The 15,631-nt window shown below is 38.7% G+C and overlaps 1 protein-coding gene across 2 annotated transcripts in view; it reads left to right on the top strand.

Moving 5' to 3' along the window:
• LOC128698674 (MAM and LDL-receptor class A domain-containing protein 1) overlaps positions 1-15,631 on the top strand; it is a 696,795-nt gene that overhangs the window by 467,520 nt on the left and 213,644 nt on the right. For both annotated transcript variants that reach the window (XM_070084847.1, XM_070084846.1), the window contains exons 65-66: positions 3,866-4,100; positions 12,009-12,137. In XM_070084847.1, coding sequence (XP_069940948.1) covers positions 3,866-4,100; positions 12,009-12,137 — 364 coding nt within the window. The remainder of the gene's footprint in view (positions 1-3,865; positions 4,101-12,008; positions 12,138-15,631) is intronic.

Genomic DNA, 15,631 nt, shown 5'->3' with positions numbered 1-15,631 from the left:
ACATCCTGAAGTCTACTCAACAGTCTTTTATCTACCAATACATAATCCAACAAAGTACTGTCATTTCACCCTACATCATATCTTGTATACTTATTTATCCTCTTTTTCTTAAAATATGTATTACCTATAACTAAACCCCTTTCTATAATACAAAGTTCAATCAAAGGGCTCCCATTATCATTTACACCTGGCACCCCAAACTTGCCTACCACACCCTCTCTAAAAGTTTCTCCTACTTTAGCATTCAGGTCCCCTACCACAATTACTCTCTCACTTGGTTCAAAGGCTCCTATACATTCACTTAACATCTCCCAAAATCTCTCTCTCTCCTCTGCATTCCTCTCTTCTCCAGGTGCATACACGCTTATTATGACCCACTTCTCGCATCCAACCTTTACTTTAATCCACATAATTCTTGAATTTACACATTCATATTCTCTTTTCTCCTTCCATAACTGATCATTCAACATTACTGCTACCCCTTCCTTTGCTCTAACTCTCTCAGATACTCCAGATTTAATCCCATTTATTTCCCCCCACTGAAACTCCCCTACCCCCTTCAGCTTTGTTTCGCTTAGGGCCAGGACATCCAACTTCATTTCATTCATAACATCAGCAATCATCTGTTTCTTGTCATCCGCACTACATCCACACACATTTAAGCATCCCAGTTTTATAAAGTTTTTCTTCTTCTCTTTTTTAGTAAATGTCTACAGGTGGAGGGGTTACTAGCCCATTGCTCCCGGCATTTTAGTCGCCTCATACGACACGCATGGCTTACGGAGGAAAGGTTCTTTTCCACTTCCCCATGGACAATAGAAGAAATACACACTTTCTACTGCCTCAAAATATCATTACTCACTGTGTTACTCCCCTAGCCTTAGGACCCCATAATTAAATGCTCACAGATCAGATGAAGAGTTTTTACGAGGATAGTGAGGCTCAAGTTAGAGTATGTAGGAAAGAGGGAAATTTTTTCCCAGTAAAAGTAGGCCTTAGACAAGGATGTGTGATGTCACCGTGGTTGTTTAATATATTTATAGATGGGGTTGTAAGAGAAGTAAATGCGAGGGTCTTGGCAAGAGGCGTGGAGTTAAAAGATAAAGAATCACACACAAAGTGGGAGTTGTCACAGCTGCTCTTTGCTGATGACACTGTGCTCTTGGGAGATTCTGAAGAGAAATTGCAGAGATTTGTGGATGAATTTGGTAGGGTGTGCAAAAGAAGAAAATTAAAGGTGAATACAGGAAAGAGTAAGGTTATGAGGATAACAAAAAGATTAGGTGATGAAAGATTGAATATCAGATTGGAGGGAGAGAGTATGGAGGAGGTGAACGTATTCAGATATTTGGGAGTGGACGTGTCAGCAGATGGTTCTTTGAAAGATGAGGTGAATCATAGAATTGATGAGGGAAAAAGAGTGAGTGGTGCACTTAGGAGTCTGTGGAGACAAAGAACTTTGTCCTTGGAGGCAAAGAGGGGAATGTATGAGAGTATAGTTTTACCAATGCTCTTATATGGGTGTGAAGCATGGGTGATGAATGTTGCAGCGAGGAGAAGGCTGGAGGCAGTGGAGATGTCATGTCTGAGGGCAATGTGTGGTGTGAATATAATGCAGAGAATTCGTAGTTTGGAAGTTAGGAGGAGGTGCGGGATTACCAAAACTGTTGTCCACAGGGCTGAGGAAGGGTTGTTGAGGTGGTTCGGACATGTAGAGAGAATGGAGCGAAACAGAATGACTTCAAGAGTGTATCAGTCTGTAGTGGAAGGAAGGCGGGGTAGGGGTCGGCCTAGGAAAGGTTGGAGGGAGGGGGTAAAGGAGGTTTTGTGTGCGAGGGGCTTGGACTTCCAGCAGGCATGCGTGAGCGTGTTTGATAGGAGTGAATGGAGACAAATGGTTTTTAATACTTGACGTGCTGTTGGAGTGTGAGCAAAGTAACAGTTATGAAGGGATTCAGGGAAACCGGCAGGCCGGACTTGAGTCCTGGAGATGGGAAGTACAGTGCCTGCACTCTGAAGGAGGGGTGTTAATGTTGCAGTTTAAAAACTGTAGTGTAAAGCACCCTTCTGGCAAGACAGTGATGGAGTGAATGATGGTGAAAGTTTTTCTTTTTCGGGCCACCCTGCCTTGGTGGGAATCGGCCAGTGTGATAATAAAAAAAAAAAATAAGATCAATAAATTCTTATATCTAACCTAATGCAAATATTAATTTTTTTTATTATTATTAACACACTGGCCGATACCCACCAAGGCAGGGTGTCCCGAAAAAGAAAAACTTTCGCCATCATTCACTCCATCACTGTCTTGCCAGAAGGGTGCTTTACACTACAGTTTTTAAACTGCAACATTAACACCCCTCCTTCAGAGTGCAGGCACTGTACAGTGGACCCCCGCTTAACGATCACCTCCAAATGCGACCAATTATGTAAGTGTATTTATGTAAGTGCGTTTGTACGTGTATGTTTGGGGGTCTGAAATGGACTAATCTACTTCACAATATTCCTTATGGGAAAAAATTCGGTCAGTACTGGCACCTGAACATACTACTGGAATGAAAAAAGTTCGTTAACCGGGGGTCCACTGTACTTCCCATCTCCAGGACTCAAGTCCGGCCTGCCGGTTTCCCTGAATCACTTCATAAATGTTACTTTGCTCACACTCCAACAGCACGTCAAGTATTAAAACCATTTGTCTCCATTCACTCCTATCAAACACGCTCCCACATGCCTGCTGGAAGTCCAAGTCCCTCGCACACAAAACCTCCTTTACCCCCTCCCTCCAGCCTTTCCTAGGCCGACCCCTACCCCACCTTCCTTCCACTACAGACTGACACACTCTTGAAGTCATTCTGTTTCACTCCATTCTCTCTACATGTCCGAACCACCTCAACAACCCTTCCTCAGCCCTCTGGACAACAGTTTTGGTAATGCCGCACCTCCTCCTAACTTCCAAACTACGAATTCTCTGCATTATATTCACACCACACATTGCCCTCAGACATGACATCACTGCCTCCAGCCTTCTCCTCGCTGCAACATTCATCACCCAGCGAGGAGAAGGCTGGAGGCATTGGAGATGTCATGTCTGAGGGCAACATGTGGTGTGAATATAGTGCAGAGAATTTGTAGTTTGGAAGTTAGGAGGAGGTGCGGGATTACCAAAACTGTTGTCCAGAGCAAATATTTATTGCTCTGGACAACAGATAACTTATATCTCATAAAGGCATAACCCAGTTGTATAATTAGAGAAACCTTATCAAACTATGTTTTTATAGCATTACCTAATAGAATAATCCATTCTCTTGAATGCACTGTAACTCATCTAATGACCATATGAACTGTTACTGCACTACAGATCATTGATTTGATTTGATTAGATCTGATTATTGAATTATACGACTACATATAGTAAATTGATCATTTTCTTAATATTACTAACTGTAATGTTACAAAATTGTAAAACTACTATAATGCTTCAAACTTGAAATGTTCAAATTCATTGTTTAAAATAACTAATTTGTACTTGATATTGTAAATTGTCTACAGTAACTGTTGCCATTAAATCTGTTATAGCTTAGATAGTCTTAAGTTAATTTTAAGCCTGCCTGTAATGCTCTGCATACAAGGGGCTTTCGACATGTACACCGAACTACTATAATACCTTGTACAACTATGTATCATGTCCTAATAAAATATTATTATTATTATTATTATTATTATAATGATTATTATTAGGTGGTTGCTATCAACCTACTACCATCATTTCATGTATAACATATATGTGCAGTATTTTATTTTCTAGTAATTGCCTGAACATTGTTTCTATATTTTATTGCCTTAGTATTTTTTAAGTTAATCTTTGCAGACTGTGTTTGCAGCAGTTGAAGCTAATGATGGTGGCAACAGTATTATAGCTGTAGATGATGTTGCAATGTTAGATAGAGACTGCCCAGCAGCTGCCACATGCACATTTGAAGATGGCTACTGTGACTGGAGCAATATTAGAGGTTCTGATACTATGGACTGGGTGATGAACAGTGGCTACACACCTACAGCAAACACTGGGCCAAATTATGATCACACTCTTCATACAGTGTATGGTGAGTTCATGCATGACTCCTGATGCAACAGAATTGTGCTTTGTCTTAATCCTTACGAGGTCCATGCCATAGTACTACGCGATGAGCTCAGCTCACTCAGATAGGCAATGAGCAGTAAATCTGGGCCTAGATATGAGAGAATGGGTCTGTGCAGTGAGTGTGCACCATATAGAAAAAAATCCTGGCTCATGCAGTGTGTTTTTGGATGGTTTTTATGGTTGTATTCTAGCTTTCTTGGTATCATTTGATAGAATGGAAGTTTTTTTTTTTTTTTTTTAACAAGTCAGCTGTCTCCCACCGAGGCAGGGTGACCCAAAAAGAAAGAAAATCTCCAAAAAGAAAATACTTTCATCATCATTCAACACTTTCAGCTCACTCACACATAATCACTGTTTTTGCAGAGGTGCCCAGGATACAACAGCTTAGAAGTATATACGTATAAAAATACACAATATATCCCTCCAAACTGCCAATATCCCAAACCCCTCCTTTAGAGTGCAGGCATTGTGCTTCCCATTTCCAGGACTCCAGTCTGGTTATATAAAATAACCGATTTCCCTGAATCCCTTCACTAAATATTACCCTTCTCACACTCCAACAGATAGTCAAGTCCCAAATACCATTTGTCTCCATTCACTCCTATCGAACACGCTCACGCATGCCTGCTGGAAGTCCAAACCCCTCGCCCACAAAACCTCCCTTAGCTCTTCCTTCCAACCATACCCCGCTTTCCTTCCCCTACAGATTTAAATGCTCTCCATGTCATTCTACTTTGATTCATTCTCTCTAAATGACTAAACCACCTCAACAACCCCTCTTCAGCCTTCTGACTAATACAGTGGACCCCCGGTTAACGATATTTTTTCTCTCCAGAAGTATGTTCAGGTGCCAGTACTGACCGAATTTGTTCCCCTAAGGAATATTGTGAAGTAGATTAGTCCATTTCAGACCCCCAAACATTCACGTACAAACGCACTTACATAAATACACTTACATAATTGGTCGCATTCGGAGGTGATCGTTATGCGGGGGTCCACTGTACTTTTATTAACTCCATACCTTCTCCTAATTTCCACACTCCAAATTTTCTGCATAATATTTACACCACACATTGCCCTTAGACAGGACATCTCCACTGCCTCCAAGTGCCTCCTCGCTGCTGCATTCACAACCCAAGCTTCTCACCCATATAAGAGTGTTGGTACTACTATACTTTCATACATTCCCTTCTTTGCCTCCATAGATAACGTTTTTTGTCTCCACATATACATCAACGCAAAACTCACCTTTTTTCCCTCATCACTTCTATGATTAACCTCATCCTTCATAAATCCATCCGCCGACACGTCAACTCCCAAGTATCTGAAAACATTTACTTCTTCCATACTCCTCCTCCCAAATTTGATATCCAATTTTTCTTTATCTAAGTCATTTGATACCCTCATCACCTTACTCTTTTCTATGTTCACTTTCAACTTTCTACCTTTACACACACTCCCAAACTCGTCCACTAACCTTTGCAATTTTTCTTTAGAATCTCCCATAAGCACAGTATCATCAGCAAAAAGCAACTGTGTCATTTCCCATTTTGTATTTGATTCCCCATAATTTAATCCCACCCCTCTCCCGAACACCCTAGCATTTACTTCCTTTACAACCCTATCTATAAATATATTAAATAACCATGGTGACATTACACATCCCTGTCTAAGACCTACTTTTACCGAGAAGTAGTCTCCCTCTCTTCTACACACCCTAACCTGAGCCTCACTATCCTCATAAAAACTCTTTACAGCATTTAGTAACTTACCACCTATTCCATATACTTGCAACATCTGCCACATTGCTCCCGTATCCACTCTATCATATGCCATTTCTAAATCCATAAATGCAATGAAAACTTCCCTACCTTTATCTAAATACTGTTTACATATATGCTTCAATGTAAACACTTGATCTACACATCCCCTACCCACTCTGAAACCTCCCTGCTCATCCACAATCCTACATTCTGTCTTACCTCTAATTCTTTCAATTATAACCCTACCATACACTTTTCCTGGTATACTCAGTAAACTTCTTTCTTTCTTTCAACACACCGGCTGTATCCCACCGAGGCGGGGTGGCCCAAAAGGAAAAACGAAAGTTTCTCCTTTTGCATTTAGTAATATATACAGGAGAAGAGGTTACTAGCCCCTTGCTCCCGGCATTTCAGTCGCCTCTTACAACACGCATGGCTTACGGAGGAAGAATTCTGTTCCACTTGCCCATGGAGGACTCAGTAAACTTATTCTTCTATAATTTTTACAATCTCTTTTGTCTCCCTTCCCTTTATATAAAGGGACTATACATGCTCTCCGCCAATCCCTAGGTACCTTCCCCTCTTCCATACATTTATTAAACAAAAGTACCAACCACTCCAACACTATATCCCCCCTGCTTTTAACATTTCTGTCATGATCCCGTCAGTTCCAGCTGCTTTACCCCCTTTCATTCTACGTAATGCCTCACGCATTAGAACTGGAAATAGTTTGAAATTGAACTCAAAGTAGCAGAATGTTCAGTTTTTTCCGATATTCCACAGGACAAAAATTACATCACTCATCCAAACGCTTCCAACTGGTTGGTCTAATACACATTCATGAATGTGCTGACATTATTTATACAATTATTACAATAATGAAGTAGTCTATATAACAGTTAATCTATTTTTTGCATAAATAAAAATTCAAAATGGAAAGCAAGTGTAATATAGGAGAGGCCTGGGGTCATAACTGATGAACAGAGTAAATATTCTTTTAGTGTGAGGAATGTCTACATTGCTTATTATGAACCCTCTTTTTAAATTGGCATTTTTTTAATTTTGTGACAAATTGGCCAAATTACCAATTTATGATTACTATTGGGCAGTTGAATAGTTAAATGGGCAGTTTCTTGTACTCATTCGATAGAATGGAAGGCATACTAATGAAATATTTAAGACTTTGGTCAGCTGAAACATGGAATTGGCCTAAAAAGGGACTCATTGGGTGAAATCACCAACACACAAATATTGTTGAGGCCACTAACCACTAACTTTGTGAAAGCATAATTCCATAAGTTTTCTGTCAAATTACCTTTGAAAAAAGATTATAATTTCAGAAGAAATATTTTTTTTTTGTGGGGGGGGGGATTCTTGGAACCTGAGAGCAATTTTCAAATCAGGGGCCTGGACCCCTAAAAGGGCTAATAAGTAGGAAATATACTAAAAAGTAACAGAAAAATTTTAAGAAAGTTTTTGCCACTCTTTAAATTTACACCACTATTCAAATTATAGCTTTTCATATCAGAAAATTATAATGACAGTTGTAATGGAATAGGGCTCAAACATATGACAAGCCAGTCCTAAAACAAGCAAGAAATTGCAGTGTGCTATGTCAGTCTAGTTAGATGAATCATATTAGGGCAGCATGGTACAGTGGGTAGTGCACTGGCCAGCTAGTCTTAAAACTGGCTTGCCATGAGTATGAGCCCCACTCTCTTCAGTGAACATTGTTCTTTGTTATGCATTATGTGAGGATCAAAAATAAAAGTGATGCTTCTCTTCATATTTTGAGTAATTTTTCAAAGTTTTTGTTATATACAGTGGCACCCTGAGTTTCGTACAGCTCCCAACTCAAACAATTATGTAAGTGTATTATTGTAAGTGCTTTTGTAAGTGTATTTTTGGGGGTCTGAAATGGACTAATTTAATTTACATTATTCCTTAGGGAACAAATTCCTTTGGTAACATCACTCAAACAGCCTTCTGAAACGAATTATCACCCAAACTTGGGGTACCACTGTACTCATAAAAGATATATAATGTCACTCTGGCTCTACTATAAAAATACATCCATTTTATAAATTTCATTAAAAATATGAAAAAATATGATAAAATGATAAACTTCATTTCTATAAAGAATGGTTTTCAATTGGTTTAGAAAAAGTGATTTTATTGGTAGATAAAAGACTGTTGAGTAGACTTCAGGATGTACATGTTTATAGAGGGGCCACAGATATATCAGATCACTTTCTAGTTGTAGCTACACTGAGAGTAAAAGGTAGATGGGATACAAGGAGAATAGAAGCATCAGGGAAGAGAGAGGTGAAGGTTTATAAACTAAAAGAGGAGGCAGTTAGGGTAAGATATAAACAGCTATTGGAGGATAGATGGGCTAATGAGAGCATAGGCAATGGGGTCGAAGAGGTATGGGGTAGGTTTAAAAATGTAGTGTTAGAGTGTTCAGCAGAAGTTTGTGGTTACAGGAAAGTGGGTGCAGGAGGGAAGAGGAGCGATTGGTGGAATGATGATGTAAAGAGAGTAGTAAGGGAGAAAAAGTTAGCATATGAGAAGTTTTTACAAAGTAGAAGTGATGCAAGGAGGGAAGAGTATATGGAGAAAAAGAGAGAAGTTAAGAGAGTGGTGAAGCAATGTAAAAAGAGAGCAAATGAGAGAGTGGGTGAGATGTTATCAACAAATTTTGTTGAAAATAAGAAAAAGTTTTGGAGTGAGATTAACAAGTTAAGAAAGCCTAGAGAACAAATGGATTTGTCAGTTAAAAATAGGAGAGGAGAGTTATTAAATGGAGAGTTAGAGGTATTGGGAAGATGGAAGGAATATTTTGAGGAATTGTTAAATGTTGATGAAGATAGGGAAGCTGTGATTTCGTGTATAGGGCAAGGAGGAATAACATCTTGTAGGAGTGAGGAAGAGCCAGTTGTGAGTGTGGGGGAAGTTCGTGAGGCAGTAGGTAAAATGAAAGGGGGTAAGGCAGCCGGGATTGATGGGATAAAGATAGAAATGTTAAAAGCAGGTGGGGATATAGTTTTGGAGTGGTTGGTGCAATTATTTAATAAATGTATGGAAGAGGGTAAGGTACCTAGGGATTGGCAGAGAGCATGCATAGTTCCTTTGTATAAAGGCAAAGGGGATAAAAGAGATTGCAAAAATTATAGGGGGATAAGTCTGTTGAGTGTACCTGGTAAAGTGTATGGTAGAGTTATAATTGAAAGAATTAAGAGTAAGACGGAGAATAGGATAGCAGATGAACAAGGAGGCTTTAGGAAAGGTAGGGGGTGTGTGGACCAGGTGTTTACAGTGAAACATATAAGTGAACAGTATTTAGATAAGGCTAAAGAGGTCTTTGTGGCATTTATGGATTTGGAAAAGGCGTATGACAGGGTGGATAGGGGGGCAATGTGGCAGATGTTGCAAGTGTATGGTGTAGGAGGTAGGTTACTGAAAGCAGTGAAGAGTTTTTACGAGGATAGTGAGGCTCAAGTTAGAGTATGTAGGAAAGAGGGAAATTTTTTTCCCAGTAAAAGTAGGCCTTAGACAAGGATGTGTGATGTCACCGTGGTTGTTTAATATATTTATAGATGGGGTTGTAAGAGAAGTAAATGCGAGGGTCTTGGCAAGAGGCGTGGAGTTAAAAGATAAAGAATCACACACAAAGTGGGAGTTGTCACAGCTGCTCTTTGCTGATGACACTGTGCTCTTGGGAGATTCTGAAGAGAAGTTGCAGAGATTGGTGGATGAATTTGGTACATACTGTACTTTATAGCAAGCTGCTTTGTGCACAGCATTTCGGGCAGCCTTAGAATAACTTATAACTACTACTGCAGTTTTTGCAACAATAATTTGTTGGAAGTTTTAGTAAGACAATTTGCTATAACATTTGTGGAGGTTATTATGAATGTTGGTCATATACAAATGCAGATACTAATCTAAATTTCAGCATTACTGCAAAGGACATAAAACAAATTGAAGGCACAAAGAATGCATAGCATCTCAAGCAAAAGTGCATATTATTGCCCCAGTCCCCATATCAAGTTAATATGGACTTTTACAAAAAAAATTAGATTTGCTTAACCCTTAAACTGTCTAAATGTAGATCGACGTTCACGTGCGTAGCACTCCAAACGTAGATCTACGTTTTATTTTACATGCTTTCAACCTTGGAACGATAGGCCTGAGTTGCCTAGACAAGAGAAAATGGGTCTGTGCACTCAGTGTCCGCAGTATGACAAAATTTGGGGATGCCAAGAAAAATGTGCTCTTCATTTTAAACAAAAAAAAAGAAACAATTTTTTTTTCCAAAAAATATTCAGAGCGCTATGCAAGTGAACGTAGATCTATGTTTGGACAGTTTAAGGGTTAAAGTAAACCACTAATATTACATCTAGAAGATTACCACCCCCAGTCTGCATCTTGAGTTATAACTTGGGATCTTATGGGAAAATGATTGGCTTGATGCAATTTGTTTTGCTTGACGAACCATTCTTATGGTTCATATCTCAGGCATTAAAAAGGGGATGACTGTACTTTGCATAGTTTGCATATCAATGAGCAGCAAATGTGGCATTATGAACAGTTAACTTGAGGCTGCATAAAAAATTTCCAAAACTTTATGCATAACTTATTTTAAGGTGAGCAATTTCTGGGTTGAAAATTATTAGCATTAGTGTATCAATATAATAATTGTTGGTTGAATCCATGAGTGCATACAGGAATACCATTGGTCCGTGTCAGCAGAAATTAAGTGTTTCCATTTGCCAGAACACCCAAATTTGTGAAACTGATGAGACTGGGTTATATGGCAAAGGTTTGTGAAATAACATTTTGGCTAAGTAGACTAAAGGAGAGAGCGTCAGGAAAGAGGAACTTTCACCTTTAAGTTTTACTACACCTGGTAGTCACAGAACCAAGGAACTATGCACATACTATCTCTTGCCTACTCTTAACTCAGAGAATGCTTGCTTTACATGTGATATATTTGTTACAGAAACCGGTTATTTTTATATAGCCGGACTTGAGTCCTGGAAATGGGAAGTACAGTGTCTGCACTCTAAAGGAGGGGTTCGAGATATTGGCAGTTTGGAGGGATATGTTGTATATCTTTATACGTATATGCTTCTAAGCTGTTGTGTTCTGAGCACCTCTGCAAAAACAGTGATTATGTGTGAGTGAGGTGAAAGAGTTGAATGATGATGAAAGTATTTTCTTTTTGGGGATTTTCTTTCTTTTGGGTCACCCTGCCTCGGTGGGAGACGGCTGACTTGTTAAAAAAAAAAAAAAAAGTTCTGGAGTTGGAAAGTACAGTGCATGCCCTCTGAAGGATAGGTGAGGATGTTGCAGTTTGTAGGGAAATCTGAATTATGGATTATGATTATGAATTATGGAGTCCTAGAATCTGTATTGATAAAGCCACTGGATGGCGAAACGTCTACTACAATAAAGATATCCAGATGTTGCACATGTGTCTTAACTTTCATGTTTACAAACCGCTGGCAACCAATTATTGAATGAATGATACTGAATATGTCCTCCTTTGATGGTAAATGACCATTGTGGTAAAAAAATAAAGATATAAAAGTGTAATAATCTAAAGAGTGATGCATTGGCAACAGACCTTTATACAGGGTTTCAAAAACTGATGTGACAGGGCTTAATCACTCCCTCATCCTGAATGTTGAAAATTAAGAGGCGAGATATTCCTCCACCTCCTTTTTCCTGCAGATCTAAATAAGCACAGTAATTACACACACAGACCAAAAAAATAATAATATATAGACAAAAATATGTGGGTTTGCTTATTCCATTCATGGATTCTACCACTACAGAATAGTCATTCATCTGACTTTTTTCAGAGTATCTTAATGATCTGGGCCTAAGTGTATTTATCAGACATGACTCCTGACTTAAAGGCAGTTTGACATTTTTATGAGAAAGTGTATTCATTATATAGTAATTGCTATTGAATATTTACTTATTTAATCAGTGTACTAAGTATCTCAATATTATGGCATTTTTATTATGTAATAGAAATTTCATTATAAAGATTATGATTTTGCTATTATTTATTGACTTTTATGATCTAACTTCAGGTCACTACTTGTACATAGAGACAGATTCAGTCTTAGTGTCTTCTTCGGCTGTTTTAGAATCGTCTCTCATACCCTCTGGAACCTATTGCTTCGAGTTCTACTATTCAATGTATGGTAAAGATATTGGTGGTAAGTAATTTTGTAATTGAATTTATGTGGCAATCATTGGAAGGAAGTAAAATATAGATAAATAACAGGACACAGGTCTTCCTTGCTTTTTGCAGATTCACTTTATCCTATGTCTTAATTCTGTCATTATCTCATCATATGTGATCCTCGCTGCTGCATTAACCACCCAAGCTTCACACCCATATAAGAATGTTGGTACTACTATACTTTCATACATTCTATGGAGGCAAAGAAGGGAATGTATGAAAGTATAGTAGTACCAACACTCTTATATGGGTGTGAAGCTTGGGTGGTAAATGCAGCAGCAAGGAGATGGTTGGAGGCAGTGGAGATGTCCTGTCTAAGGGCAATGTGTGGTGTAAATATTATGCAGAAAATTCGGAGTGTGGAAATTAGGAAAAGGTGTGGAGTTAATAAAAGTATTAGTCAGAGGGCAGAAGAGGGGTTGTTGAAGTGGTTTGGTCATTTAGAGAGAATGGATCAAAGTAGAATGACATGGAAAGCATATAAATCTACAGGGGAAGGAAGGCGGGGTAGGGGTCGTCCTCGAAAGGGCTGGAGAGAGGGGGTAAAGGAGGTTTTGTGGGCAAGGGGCTTGGACTTCCAGCAAGCGTGCGTGAGCGTGTTAGATAGGAGTGAATGGAGACGAATGGTACTTGGGACATGACGATCTGTTGGAGTGTGAGCAGGGTAATATTTAGTGAAGGGATTCAGGGAAACCGGTTATTTTCATATAGTCGGACTTGAGTCCTGGAAATGGGAAGTACAATGCCTGCACTTTAAAGGAAGGGTTTGGGATATTGGCAGTTTGGAGGGATATGTTGTGTATCTTTATATGTATATGCTTCTAAACTGTTGTATTCTGAGCACCTCTGCAAAAACAGTGATTATGTGTGAGTGTTGTGAAAGTGTTGAATGATGATGAAAGCATTTTCTTTTTGGGGATTTTCTTTCTTTTTTGGGTCACCCTGCCTCGGTGGGAGACGGCCGACTTGTTGAAAAAAAAAAAAATATGATTTACAGTTTTATGGGATTGGACCAGTTCCAATAGCATATTGAGGATCTTTATTATGTATAATTAAGTGTTTATGGCATGATTGAGCTTAGTACTACTGCCAAGGTCTTGGGTTTGCACACACACATACTTCATCACAAGGATTTACACACAAACACACACACATGCACGCATGCACACACGCACACTCATTCTACATCACATGAAGGTTTACAGACATGCACAGATACTACATCAAATGATGATTTATCAGTTTTAGTGGTCAGAGAACCACAGTTTTTAGCCTTAACTTATTTTTTGTTTTTCTTTTATTTCTTGCTTCTGCTTTTCTTTCTTACATGGCAAACTGCCAACAGTAGTGAAAAGAAAAGACATGTTGCAGAATAAGCTTTTATTGAGACAATATTTTGTCCTCTGTAAAGTGATAATTGTTGTAAAATGAATTATAGCGTTTTTTCACCTTCAAATCCATATAAAAGCCATATAATATGTTTACACTATCATATATTAAGTGAGCAATATAGCTAGGCCTAAAAAATGCATATACAGTACACACATTACTTACCTTAAAATATTTTCATCCTTAGCTTTTAGTGAGTGGTGAATATAGGTATTGTAGGAAGTCTGAATAAATGAAGAATGGGTATAATTGAAAACCACTGTATTAGTGAAACACAGTAAAGTAAAGTGCTGTAAGACAGAGCCTACTTGTACTTTAATTTACCTTACTGAAAATATCTATAATACAGTAGACCGTCTTTTAACGCTGTAGTTACATTCCTGAAAACGCTGTGTTAGACAAAATCATGTGAGACAAACTGAAGAACTTATGGGAAAAATAGGGTTACGTTCCTAGGAGCCCCCAAAAAAGTCAAACAACTTTTTTTAGACCTCCAGATCTTACAAAATAAAAGTGAATATGTAATTGTAAGTCATTGTTGTGATATATTATTGCTTAAGACTACAACTGCAATAGAAATAATAGTATTTCTTATCTTAAATTGTGGGTGATGGTGTTTATGGATGATTGTGAAGAGTGGAAATGGATGGTGTGGCCCTACTGGGCTGAGGTGGATGGTTGTTGGCAGAAGTGAATGGTAGAGGCTCTGGTACTGAAGTCGATGGTTGTATTGGAGTGTACATAAATTCTGTAATGGATCTCTGGGCTCTTTTACCCTACAGTACATTATACAGCTGATAGTAAGGCATCATCAGCTGGTCTCGACCCTATTTCAAAGCACTGCTTCTAGATTTGTTATTGTATAATTATACTAGTAACCCCTTTTCCTGTAAAGATTACTAAAAAGAATAAGAAGAAGAAAATTGTCAAAGTGTGAAGTCTGAATGTGCATGGATGTTGTGCAAATGATAAGAAAGAGATGATTGTGGATGTTATGAATGAGAAGAAACTGGATGTCCTGGCTTTAAGTGAAACAAAGCTGAAGGGGGTGGGAGAGTTTGAATGGAGAGGAATAAATGGGATTAGGTCATGGGTTTCAAATAGAGTTAGAGCTAAAGAAGGAGTAGCAATAATGTTGAAGGATAAGCTATGGCAGGAAAAGAGGGACTACAAATGTATAAATTCAAGGATTATGTGGAGTAAAATAAAGATTGGATGTGAAAAGTGGGTTATAGTAAGCGTGTATGCACCTGGAGAAGAGAGAAGTGTAGAGGAGAGAGAGAGATTCTGGGAAATGTTGAGTGAATGCGTGGGGAGTTTTGAATCAAGTGTGAGAGTAATGGTGGTTGAGGATTTCAATGCTAAAGTGGGTAAAAATTTTATGGAGGGAGTAGTAGGTAAATTTGGGGTGCCAGGGGTAAATGTAAATGGGGAGCCTTTAATTGAGCTATGTGTAGAAAGAAATTTGGTAATAAGTAATACATATTTTATGAAAAAGAGGATAAATAAATATACAAGGTATGATGTAGCACATAATGAAAGTAGTTTGTTAGATTATGTATTGGTGGATAAAAGGTTGATGGGTAGGCTCCTGGATGTACATGTTTATAGAGGGGAAACTGATATATCGGATCATTATTTAGTTGTAGCTACAGTTAGAGTAAGAGGTAGATGGGAAAAGAGGAAGGTGGCAACAACAAGTAAGAGGGAGGTGAAAGTGTATAAACTAAGGGAGGAGGAAGTTCGGGCGAGATATAAGCGACTATTGGCAGAAAGGTGGGCTAGTGCAAAGATGATTAGTGGGGGGGTTGAAGAGGGTTGGAATAGTTTTAAAAATGCAGTATTAGAATGTGGGGCAGAAGTTTGTGGTTATAGGAGGGTGGGGGCAGGAGGAAAGAGGAGTGATTGGTGGAATGATGAAGTAAAGGGTGTAATAAAAGAGAAAAAGATAGCTTATGAGAGGTTTTTACAAAGCAGAAGTGTTATAAGAAGAGCAGAGTACAGTGGACCCCCGCATAACGATCACCTCCGAATGCGACCAATTATGTAAGTGTATTTATGTAAGTGCGTTTGTACATG

The sequence above is a fragment of the Cherax quadricarinatus genome, chromosome 14, assembly GCF_038502225.1.
Source record: "Cherax quadricarinatus isolate ZL_2023a chromosome 14, ASM3850222v1, whole genome shotgun sequence".
Classification (NCBI taxonomy): domain Eukaryota; kingdom Metazoa; phylum Arthropoda; class Malacostraca; order Decapoda; family Parastacidae; genus Cherax; species Cherax quadricarinatus.
Note: the sequence above shows the minus strand (reverse complement) of the source record. Positions and strands in the feature narration are given on the sequence as shown.